Raw genomic sequence first — 12,721 nt, forward strand, 5'->3', positions numbered from 1 at the left:
CTCGAGTATAAGCAGAGTTTTTCAGCCCATTTTTTGGGCTGAAAAACCCCAACTCGGCTTATACTCGAGTCAAGGTCTGTATTATGGCAATTTGCATTGCCATAATACAGACTGGGGGCTGTGGGGGCTGCAGAGAGATGTTACTTACCTTTCCTGCAGCTCCTGTCAGCTCTCTCCTCCTCCGCGCCGTCCGTTCAGCACCTCGGTCAGCTCCCAGTGTAAATCTCGCGAGAGCCGCGGCTCTCGCGAGACTTACAGTGTGAGCTGATAGAAGGAGCTGCACGGACGGCGCAGAGGAGGAGAGAGCTGACAGGAGCTGCAGAACAGGTAAGTTACAGCTCTGCCAGCCCCCCTCTCCCCCCACTGAACTGCCACTGGACCACCAGGGAAGGAGAGCCCCCCTCCCTGCCATGTATCAAGCAGGGAGGGGGGACGAAAAATAAATAAAAATACAAATAAAATAATAAATAATAATAAAAAATAATAATAATAATAATAAAAAAAAAAAAAAAGGGGGGTATAAGGACCACTGTGGGAGGGGGGGGGGGTATAAGGACCACTATGGGAGGGAGGGGGTGGGATAAGGACCACTATGGGAGGGAGGGGGGGTATAAGGACCGCTAGTGGAGGGAGGGGGGGATAAGGACCACTATGGGAGGGGGGTATAAGGACCGCTATGGGAGGGAGGGGGGGATAAGGACCACTATGGGAGGGAGGGGGGGGATAAGGACCACCATGGGAGGGAAGGGGGGGATAAGGACCACTATGGGAGGGAGGGGGGTGGGATAAGGACCACTATGGGAGGGAGGGGGGGATAAGGACCACTATGGGAGGGAGGGGGGGATAAGGACCACTAGGGGAGGGGAGGGGGAAGTAAGGACCACTAGGGGAGGGGAGGGGGAAGTAAGGACCACTAGGGGAGGGGAGGGTAAGGACCACTAGGGGAGGGGTGAGTCAGGACCACTGGGGGAGGGGGGTGAAGGAACACAGGGGTGGGGAGGTAAGGACCACTGAGGGAGGAGGAGGGGAGGTCAGGACATATGGGGGGGGCAAATATCCTTGCACCGGCCCTGCACACACTGCATTCATACACTGCATTCATACACACACTGCATTCATACACACACTGCACTCATACACACACACTGCACTCACACACACTGCATTCATACACACACACACTGCACTCATACACACGCTGCACTCATACACACACACGCTGCACTCATACACACACACGCTGCACTCATACGCACACACTGCATTCATTATACACACACTGTAAATAAATATTCAATTAATATATTTTTTTTAGGATCTAATTTTATTTAGAAATTTACCAGTAGCTGCTGCATTTCCCACCCTAGTCTTATACTCGAGTCAATAAGTTTTCCCAGTTTTTTGGGGAAAAATTAGGGGCCTCGGCTTATATTCGGGTCGGCTTATACTCGAGTATATACGGTATATTTAAAAAAAAAAAAAAATAAAAAAGCATATGGGGAGTTCGAGGAGTGTTACAGTAGGTGAGGTTTATGAGTTACTTATTTTTTATACTTGATAGAGGCTATTTCCATGTTTTAGATACTGTAGAATATATTCGAAAATTATATTTAACATATTCGAGAAAATTTCAGTGATGTGGTTTTTGAATGGAAACAAGATCTAAAACTAAATGGGCACACAATTTCTTACATATTTTGTGCCCTCCATTTTAAGCTCATTATTAAATCATCATTTTCCAACGCTGCAGCACATATTGTGAGGTCAGGAGTTAAAATATTGTCAGGATGTCAGGAAGCAATGAGGTATAATAGCAGAAGGTTCGCGCCCAAATTTGCCTACTAATATGTATAACTGTATAACTCAATAAAAACGTGATTAATAAAAAAAAAAAAAAATAGCAGAAGGTTCACCGCCTTGAACTTAACACTTTTGGGTCTAGACACTTAGCACAGAATTACCTTTTGTCCAATTTCTGAACCAAAACAAAACCTAGAATTTGCACGGTGTTTGTTCCAATGTAATTTAAGGGTTTCCCTTTAAGTGCCCCATACATATTATGTATTATTTTTTGAAGGACAGAAAGGTCTTTCTTTTAATATTTTATGTATACATAACACAACATAAAGTGTGAATAAATATATATTTTTTTCCCACAGTTTTGCTTAGAATAGTATTTACATATCCTGTGCAACTAAAGAAAAAGAACTCAAAATAGATTTAAATATCAGTTCTGATTTTTAAATGCCTCATATGTCTAGGATCTAAAAAAAATTTGGTAGTTAACACTAACCAGCCTCCCCCTATCACTATACCAACTCTTACACTATGCATACACTAACTATAACTACATACCTACCCTAACATTACCCCTAATATTAACACTACATAATTTTTAAGCCTAAAACAGTTTTAACCCAAACATAGCACAGCACTGATCACAATCACCAGGGAAATGCAGGGAGACCCTGTCATGGTCTGTTCAGACTCTGGGGGTCTTTCTTAAGCAGCTGTAAGCTGAGAATTACCATGGCTGAGTGCGATCTACTCAATTAATTTAAAAGGCTTGATGCAGCTACCACTTTGGGCGCTACATACAGTTAGTTGGTTAGCCTGGAGCCCATAAATTGCTCATACCAAATTGTTAGGAAGTGACAATACATCCTAACGTCGTTAAAGCCCAGTATTGTTAGGAAGTAATGACACATCCTAACATCGTGAACGTGTTAACATGCCTCTATGGATCACAGTATTTATTATCTACATGATGGCGAATTGAGCTAAATGGACCCCTACTGTTTTGAAATGGATACCGTTGATGGAGAAGGATTCAACCGAATGGTTACTGAATTTTTAACAGAAATAGATCTTCCAATAGATCTGCCAGTGGACATAGCATTTTTCATTTGTCCTTTTTCATTTATCAAATATCACTGATCCTTTTGTTTCTTTTTATATCCTGCTTAATAATATTGTACCAAATGTGTCCCAAAGAGCCAAATACATGCAGGGTTTCAGAGTAATAATGAGCACATTGTTAAATGGTTAATTACAGGCTAATGAGTGAAATACCAGAATTCTCATAATATAATGGGCTTCATTTTATGCCCCTTAATATGAGATAACAGCAGAAAAAATACATAGTTCCCAATAAATCTACAATTTTTACACAGAACCTATAACAGTTTTCATGTTATAATGGTTAGTAAACTGGCAAGATATCAGTATTGGGTTAGGCAAACTGTGGCAGATGAAATGGTATAGCTTTCCCGACACTGTGTTTTTATATCCTGTGGATAGTTAATTCCAGCTCTAAAAAATATTAAACAGACACTACAGGCACCAAAACAACTTTAGCTTAATGAGGCAGTTTTAGTGTATAGATCATATATCTGCAGTCTCACTGCTCATTTAGCTGACATTTATGAATTAAATCACTTTAGTTATACAAATTAAAGATTTGTTGGAGTGCGTAAATATCCAGACGTGGGGAAGAATAGGTCAATACCACAGTACATGAAAGGCACAGAAATGTATACAGTGGATCAGTATTGTATGGTGATAATCACTCTCTGCTACACGCTCCGGTATTTTCCCTTTAAACACATCAAACATTTGTGTTTGTTTTACTTTGGTTATACAGCCCTAGTCACACCTCCCTGCATGTGACTTGCACAGCCTTCCTAAACACTTCCAGAAAAGGAACCTAGATAATTGAGGTTCCTTTATTGCACATTCTGTTTAATCTAGATTGTATTATCTCCTGCTCTGTTAAAAGTCTTCTGGAGACTGCAGGAGCCTTCTGTGTGTGATTTAAGTTCAATTTACAGAGCAGGAGATACAAACGTCTAAAGCAAGTTGTGATTTAAAATGAAACCACAGGCAGATAAACTGTGGCTAGGGCTGCATAAACAGAAACAAAAGTGATTTAACTCCTAAATGGCAGAGAATTGAGCAGAGAGACTGCAGGGGCATGATCTACACACCCAAACTGCTTTATTAAACTAAAGTTGTTTTGATGACTATAGTTTCCCTTTAAACTAGAACTGTTATCAACTCTCTCTACTATTAGAACAGGTTGAACTCAGAAACCCTATTATTACTCAAAAATACCAGGATACTTGAGTATGGCTACAATGATTTTGCCTCACAGATTTGGCTCTTAAAATAATCCAAAGAACAAAACATTTTTTTTATTTTTTTGCAAAGTGTGGAGGTTTGAACTTGAGGGAAAAAAATACAACATGAATTCAAGTCTAAAACCTATAAAATGCACTGACAATGTGTTAATTAATTTGACACCGAAGAGATTCAATCAAAACTAAAACCTTTCATTTGTTTTTTAATGAATCAGTTTGTTCGGGCAAATTGCTTGGAAGTCTAAATCCAAAACAAGAAATATTTCATCCATAAAAATGATTTGAAAGGTTTTGTTTTGGACAAATCATGTCTTTGTCAGACTAATACTCATATACCAGATGAATCCCTAAGACTTATTCACAAACGCCCTGTTTCAGTACCTTCCCTTCTACCGAACGTACTGTCGAAAATGTGCTCTTTGGCAGACGGTGGTGATTTTATTTGCCTGAATGAACTTCAGCAGGCGTTAGTTGCGATCACTGTGGAATCCAAATCAGCCACTAGACCATGAGGTCACCGGTCTACTTGTCATCTTGTTTTATCTTACTTGCCGACCTGCCAGGAGGGAATGTACTACAGATTCTTAAGAACAATCGCTCCCAGAGTACCAGGGGGAGCACCCTTTCGTTAAACCACATTAGCTCACGACATTTGACAGACAGAGATCACTTTTCTTCTGGAACTGTTTTGGGCTTCGCCTATGTGTGTGGCCAGTCAAAACTTTACCCCGGGCGATTGGACAATTCCTTATGGATTCGGGTGCTATTTGGCCAAGTTGGGTGTTCAGACAACAGCCAACCGGGGATGTATGACATGTGGGTTCCTATGGGTTTTATCTGTATTTTGGGGTGTTTTTCATATGTTTCTATTTTTGGCTCTCTGTATCAGGGAGATAATTAACTTACTGGTCTTTGAATCAATTATCTCCCAGACACAAGACGCCTGGGCGGGATCACTGTGTAACAGAATGTAGACCCCATACTGCGGGTCTGAGCATAAAAGGCTGCATTCAGAGCAATAAACTCAGATTACTCCCAAAACTATGTCTCGTCTGGTTACTAAGGGGAAGAGAGCTATATTCACACATGGTTCCAGGTTGGCTTAGAGGAGAGTCTAGCAGAGGTAACTAGTCGGGTTACCAGAGGTCCGCTACATCTGGTGTTAGAAGTGGGATGGTACCTTCCAGCCACAAGGAACCACCGAGCACCAGTTACAACCTCAGAGGAATTCATGGATGAATTTTGCTGTGCTGAAACAAAGACCCTCAAAGAGTTGCTAGAAGCCAGAGGACAAGTTGCCAGTAACCAGTCCAAGGACACCCTAATTTCCGCACTCATGGAGGTAGACAGGTCCAAAAGCCCTTCATTCCTATCATCAGAGAGGTGAGGAACCCACTTGGCCTTCTATGGAAGCAGTCCTTCGGAAGAAACCTTGGCCCAAACTATGTCTGAAGTTTAGGCATATCTAATGGTGAAGGAAGATTGGGAAAACCAATTACAGATGGCTGAACGCTGATTGGTGGAAGGGTCCACCATCGTCTCCCTGAACACCGAACCAGGGGGCTTGTGATTAAGTCTTAGGGATTCATCTGGTGTATGACAGGGTCCACCACAATATGGAAAAGTATATCTATATAGAACCTGGTGTGGTTAAAACACTATAAGGTGATCATTCTAAAATGTAACTTTTAATAGAGTAAGTTAAAATGTCCCACAGGGGATCTCTAAATCTAATCCGAATGCAGAATGCTCTAAAATAACAGGAAGTAAGGATGGAAATGAGAAATACTAAAGAGAGAGGCTAGATATATAAAACTGTTAAACCTGAAGTATCAATGTTTCTCTCTGAGTGGGTGGGATATTGTATATAGTTAGAGTCAATTAATATCAATTGTAAACATTTGATTACACATTTAGAATGGTATGGGAGCAGGTATCTATTAGTTTAAACAGTGGATAGTAATGAATCAAATGTAAAACTATATACCATTAGAATAACTATTGCAACAATGTATACTAAAGCCCTGTTAGGGATAGATGGCATGCCGAGCAGGCTGAATAGTATGAATGGGGTAATTCGAATGTACAGACCGATATCTCTGAATTCATGCATGGGATTACAGAGAGGGTGCATGCGCCGGTTGATCCCTAAGCTTGTCTAGAAATTAAAAAAAATAATTCTAATCCCTTGATACATTGTCACCATCATTATCATATGGTGTCAGCATTTAGGATCCATTGTATCCATTTTGCATCCGTTGTAATATTCATCATTTAATAGCCCACCACAAAAAGCCTGTTCCTAGTATCAGACCTCGCAACAATCTTTGGTAGGACAGTCCCATTTCTGCATTTTGTCCCACATATGGGGTCACTAGGAAATTCACCTCGGATAGCACAGCTCGACAGCATTATTGGGTGCACTCTTGCTGTGAACCGGCACTCACTGCACGGCCCTTTATGGAGGCTGTATGTAAGTTGGGTATGTACTATGTTCTCAGCATGGCATTTTCCTTGTAGAGATTTGTATCCTTCAAAAGTTTAATGGCTGTTGCAAGTTTTGCATCTTTTTTAAATCTCTGTTGAGTAAACCCACAAGTAAATGCCAAGAAAGTCCAGACCATTAACTAGGACTTAGCTAGTTGAACTATAATGACCAGTATGTTGGACTTGAGAAACCTTGTCTTTCAAGTCCAACATAGACTAACTACCTCATTGGGAAGAAGGAAGGCTACAAGATGAGTCAGGCTGTAGATTATTTTGATACATTGGCACCATCATTGTCATTTGGTGTCAGGTAGGTTTTCTATCAGTAAGAGCAAATCATATTGCAAGTTAGGTCAGCATTTAGGAATTTCATGGGCTATAGCATAGCCTCAATTGATTATTACCAAAATTCAGGGGATCCCTTCATACAGTTATCATCCAGGCACAAATGATAGTGGGAAATGAATGAATGGTTGGAAACGAGACCATACCTAAATTAATTCCCATACTGACTATTGTGAGGGTTGCCAGGACCATATCTGTAGAAAAGAATTTCAAGTAGGCCTGAATCTCCATCCTGAGTTGTTTTTTTTTTTTATCTCGTGATTATGTCTATCAATGTAACAACTATACTTTGGGAATCCTTGGCATGAATTATTTCGATAGCGGCTGGCATTAGATGAGTGTAGCGTGATTGAAGGACACAACGCGTGTAGGATGGTTTTTACTGAGTGTTGTACTCTATGTGGAAACTCTCGGTGTTTAACGCTATACAATGCCTATATTAGAATATATTGCCAATACGCTTTTGCTTAAAGTAGTTATATTGATGTGTATTTCTTTTTTTTTTCCCTTTTCGGTATATATTATTTATTTATTTATTTATTTTTCCTTCTGGTATAAATTGGAAAAATGTGTATGTTCTAACTTGTGTTTAATTGTTTCAACATGTTGGAGAATTGCCTTTGGGGTATCTCACACATGAATGTTACAAATTTCCACATAATAAAACAATAAATATAAAAAAAAGAAAAGAATTTCAAGTAGGCCTGAATCTCCATCCTAAAGTTAAGTTCGGGGGTGGGGCCAGGGCATCATGGCGGCTGTTTGCACATCGAGTGAGCTCCCAGCTTCACTCATTAACTCAGCCTGAAAATTACTGACAGCCAGCTCTCTACAAACACCTTACCTAGCCACATACCACTAGCTGGTGCCCGGGGGGGCGTTCTTGACAATCTGTGCGACTTACCGGCTTGTATTTCCCACAGAGATCCCACTGCGGCCTACCGTCGCTGACAGACGGGTGAAATGGCAGATCGCCCGTTCTGCACGACGCTGCAGCTTGTGGGACCTGTCACTTACCCCGTTCTCCCCCTTCCTTCCCCTCCCCCATTGTGCCGGTGGGGGATATCCCGGTCCCCACTGGGGCAATCGAGGCCCATGAGGCGAACTTAAAATGGCCTGGAGACACCGCAGCCACGAACAAACCCGGGAGCCCAGGAGTGGCAGGACTCCTTCAACAACAGTTTTATGCTAGAAATGTTGATGCCGAATCAACAACCAATTTCGAATGATATCACCCCCTGTTGCCCCACAGCCCCACACGACACCCTGGAAGCCTATCTCCCACCCAAGCCAGAGGCTTTCTTGGAGCATAGCACACACTGCCTACACCTCCTGCAGCACAGTTGAGTGGCACTGCTGTAATCTACGTCCGCCCTTCTTCCAAGCCGGGGGACCAATTGGAGGTAACCACCGTCCATATACCCAGGGGACCATCCGGAACCCGGAAAACCCATGGGCCCACAATGCTGCTGATGGGATCAATGGACTTCAGGCAAGGGCTCCCACTAAGGCCTTGGGCCGAAGACACAAGGGATGGAGACCTCGCAGACCCATATTCTGTCGGCAGGAGATAGTACCCAGCACTCACGGACCTGGAAAGTGGAAGGGTGAAGTGAGAGCAGGTGTGCCTTACCAAACATGGCGGTGACTACCCAAATACCTGAAGGGACTGCCACATGAGGGAGTCGGCTGAAAGCCAAGCCTTTACTGAGGGATGTCATACCGACTAGCTGAGTCTCAGAGGCATCTGAAAACACCATTTGATAAGCATACTTGTATTTTCGTTTTATTTAGGCACCACTTTGCCACTATGACACTTCCCTAGAAGAACTCCTTGATACAGTCAATGACCTGTAACTTCTAGCCTCAAGTTAACCAAGCAATTTAGCTAACCTCAGTGGTTTAAACTCGCCCTCATGCTACAAGCCTTACTCGCTTACAAACATCATTATTCATAGAGAGCGCGTGGCGTGTTGTGCATACCTACCATCTTACAAGTAACTTGAGTTCAGACATGTTTATCTATTTTGGCCTTTTTTGTTATCCGTGCTTAATCGAAAAACACCAACAAAAAAAGACTGTCTATCTGAGATTATTTCAATGTACATGTTGTTGTGATGTTATCTGATCATGTGTTATAACTCCATTTCTTTTTTTCTGTACCGTACCTTCAAATGCCTCAATAAAAGATTGACAAAAAAAAAAAGTTAAATTCAATGTCCCTCTTGCTGGCCTTCAGCAGTGTTTTCATAGCACCTGTAACAATAGTGTGGGAAGCTAAATGCAGAGTTATTTACTAAGTTTAGAATTCAAAGTGAATGTTAAATGAAAGGCCAGAGTAGTCGAGCTGAAAGTACAGGAAAGTTCAGTTTTGCTTGCAATTTTTGTATCTGACAGAGGGAGGTTGCTGTCATTGCGAGGTATGACATCATATATCACTGTCCGTAAAGATGAAAAGCACAGCATATGGAAACTGTCACAGAGATCTGCCTAAGAGATGCAGACCGTTTCCTGCGCCTCCAGTGTGTGTTGTGAATGTCATGATCACTGTCTCATCTCACTCTGAGGTCACTGGTAAATATCTCCAAGGTCTGCAAACAAGCCTGGTCAATCCTAGTTACTAAAGTCCTCTGGAAACTATTTCAGGGGGCCTAGGCGAACATTGAGATTGAGGACCACCAGCGCAAGCACAAACCCATGCAAGTGGGAGTTTAAATCCAGCCTGCTGCCTCACTCCTGCAGTACTGTGCTAATTAACAGCCCAACGCACTTTGTGCTATTTTAATCTGCCAAACAATGGTGGTGGGGGAGCAGGATGCAGCCCATAACCCTTATATAGCCTCGTGGGAGAATTTGCCCCCACCTCTGCCCTTGCCAGCCCACCCATAGACAATATAGTCTGTAAATTAAATACAGCAATTGTACCAGCAAGCATTTGAATACGGTATGTTAAATAAGGGAGAGGGTCAGACAGTTTGTTTTTTTCCCCCCTATGCATTTATAATCCCTGACTACAGATAATCTCTGCCATCACAGACAGTGAAGCGTTTCTGTATAGTACGGTGAAATAACAGGGTCACATGAAGTTAGCAGTGTGGCAAAAACAGGAAGTTTGCAAAACGATAGCCCCGTCAGATAGTGTTTAACTTGCACTGTCGCACCTTCAAGAGAGCGTTTGCAATATGGCAGTAGTGAGTTCTCTGCAAGTTTCCACTCTTGGTTTGTCACATGTTTGCTGTATTATAACAAGGCTGTCCTGACATGACCCTGCCAGGTCCTGACACCCCCCCCTCCCCTCGCTCCCCTCTCCTCCCCCTTCTCCTTTCAGTTAATGTCTTTTTTCAGTCTGTAGCTGAATTTGGACGAAGAGCTGGTTTCATTACAGTCAGCGGGCAACGGAATGTTGCGCTCCCTGCCTGACACACACTATATTCTACATAAGCACACTGTCAGATACTCACATATAATATACAGAATACTAGAACCCAGGGACGTGTGATAACTAGCTTTTAGAATGCTATGTTTTAAACATAGTGCCCTAATATTTTTGGATAAGCTTTTGAAATGATTTAATACTATAAAAACTATTAGAATTTTTTTCAATATTTTGATATGTTTTTATCTACTGATATATATTTTTTATATATGATATATATTTTAATATTTAAAATATTGACGGTAAAAAAATTTTTAGAATGTCTTTATTTTTCAAAAAAATTCTTGTCTCTCAGCATCATCCCCAGTGGTTCAATAAAGGGAGAGATAAAAACCAGATGTGCTCATTTAAAAGCTGTTCATATTTTAGAGTCCATGATGCCATGCATCCAAACGATATGTCCAGATCCTCTGGCAGAAAAACTGCCCCAAAACATTAAAAAGCCACCACCATATTTAACCGTGGGCATAAGGTACTTTTCCATATGACTACCTCTATGTGTGCGCCAAACCCACCAAAAAGCTCTATTTTGGTTTATCTGACCATAGAACCTGATCCCAATAAAGTTTGAGTAGTCTCTGGCAAACTTGAGTTTGTCTTTGGCTGAGAGTAGAGATTTTTTTCTTGAAATCAAATCCATATAGATTGTAAGCTCGCTTGAGCAGGGCCCTCTTTACCTGTAATATTGACTTCACCACTGTTGAATATGTTGGTACTATATAAATGATAATAAATAAATAAATTTACATTCTTCTGCAAAGTAAACAGCATCAGCTCTAATGTAATGCTTTTTCTGTAATATGACAGGTATGTCCCCGGTAAAGAAGACTGAGATGGACAAATCTCCATTTCATAGCCCATCCCCTCAAGATACATCCCCAAGAATCAGTGGCTTCACCCAGCACCACCGGCCAGTCATAGCAGTGCATAGTGGTAAGTGTATAGGGTATGGAAAGCCAAGAATGTACAGCACTGCAGAATGCGTTGGGGCTTTATTAAGAATTGTGAAACCTTGATGTTTTGAATTATTATATATTTAGTATGTATCTGTCCCTTCACTTTTTTTTTACTGTCTTTTCTCCACTCAGGTCTTGCCCGTAGTCCTCACACCTCCACTACGTTACACTTTCCTACTTCCTCACTTATTCCTCAAGCATCGACGTACTTCCCTCACACAGCCATCCGATATCCTCCACACCTCAATCCACAGGATCCACTGAAGGATTTGGTGTCCCTTGCCTGTGATCCTTCCAACCAACAGCCCAGTCCGGTAAGCCCCTGAGTGAAAGCGAGTAAGGCTAACTGTGGCTGCATTTATATAAAAAATACGGTATTAGAAGCATTGTATCAGGGATGGAATTAGTGCTTAAGTTATATAGTTACAATTTATGTTAACATAATATGACAATATTACCGTTTTGCTGTTGCAATTCTAGGAGGAAATGTGATTGGTGTTGGGTGAGATTAGTTTTTAGGAATCCACTTATCATTATGTGAACTCCCTTTTCTTGTTAAAAGCTGAATGGGAGTGGCCAGGTGAAGGTTTCAAGTCACTACATCTCCACTCAGATGTTGGCACCACCCCCACCTGGAATGCCTCGTCTGACGTTACCTTCTGATACCAAATCTACAACCGCATCTGATGGGGGTACATCCTCGCCTACATCTCCAAGTGAGTACATTCAGGATAACTATGTGTTCCTGTATGTTATGTCAGCTGCAGAGTGACTGTCAAGAACAAAGTGCATATGGTGGAATTAGTCCTATAATAGGGTGACAGAGAAAAACAATGTCTTTCTCAATTTGTCATTGAGAAATATAGTCTAAATAAGTAGTCTACTGCAGAATTATTCACTAAAGTGAGAATTGTCAGAAATTTCAAATTAATTCAACATAAATTTTTAAGGGGCGAGACCAGGTTTTCACCTTAGTTAGATTTACCTCTGCTGACATCACTCCCCCTAGCTGCAGGGCCACCATTAGGCGGTGACAATCATGACAATTGTCACGTGCCCGGTGGTCCTGGCCTCACCGGCCCCACATTTCCCATTTGTAGTGGCGGAACTGCTGCCTGTGCACCTGCACCTTGGCCTGCATGCTGATGGGGCCCATCGGGTGGTCCATGCACTTAGGGCCAACCGATGGGTGTATGTCTTCAGGGGTCCAGTCAGCTCTACGGCCCTTTTATAGCGTGACCGGGCCCCCTTAAATGATGTCAGCCACAGCAGGGCTGGGAGGAAGTGATGGCCCCTCACTTCCTCCCAGCTTACTCCGTGCGAGACCCAGACCGACTCCCATCAGCCCCAGGCACCCT

The 12,721-nt window shown here is 42.1% G+C and overlaps 1 protein-coding gene across 4 annotated transcripts in view; it reads left to right on the forward strand.

Annotated features, from left to right (window-relative positions):
* The window catches only part of NFIC (nuclear factor I C), a 131,362-nt gene that overhangs the window by 77,123 nt on the left and 41,518 nt on the right, over nt 1-12,721 (forward strand). For all 4 annotated transcript variants that reach the window (XM_063455912.1, XM_063455911.1, XM_063455914.1 and 1 more), the window contains 3 exons: nt 11,215-11,340; nt 11,496-11,677; nt 11,926-12,079. In XM_063455912.1, the coding sequence (XP_063311982.1) occupies nt 11,215-11,340; nt 11,496-11,677; nt 11,926-12,079 (462 nt within the window). The remainder of the gene's footprint in view (nt 1-11,214; nt 11,341-11,495; nt 11,678-11,925; nt 12,080-12,721) is intronic.

This window comes from Pelobates fuscus, chromosome 5 (genome assembly GCF_036172605.1).
Source record: "Pelobates fuscus isolate aPelFus1 chromosome 5, aPelFus1.pri, whole genome shotgun sequence".
Classification (NCBI taxonomy): domain Eukaryota; kingdom Metazoa; phylum Chordata; class Amphibia; order Anura; family Pelobatidae; genus Pelobates; species Pelobates fuscus.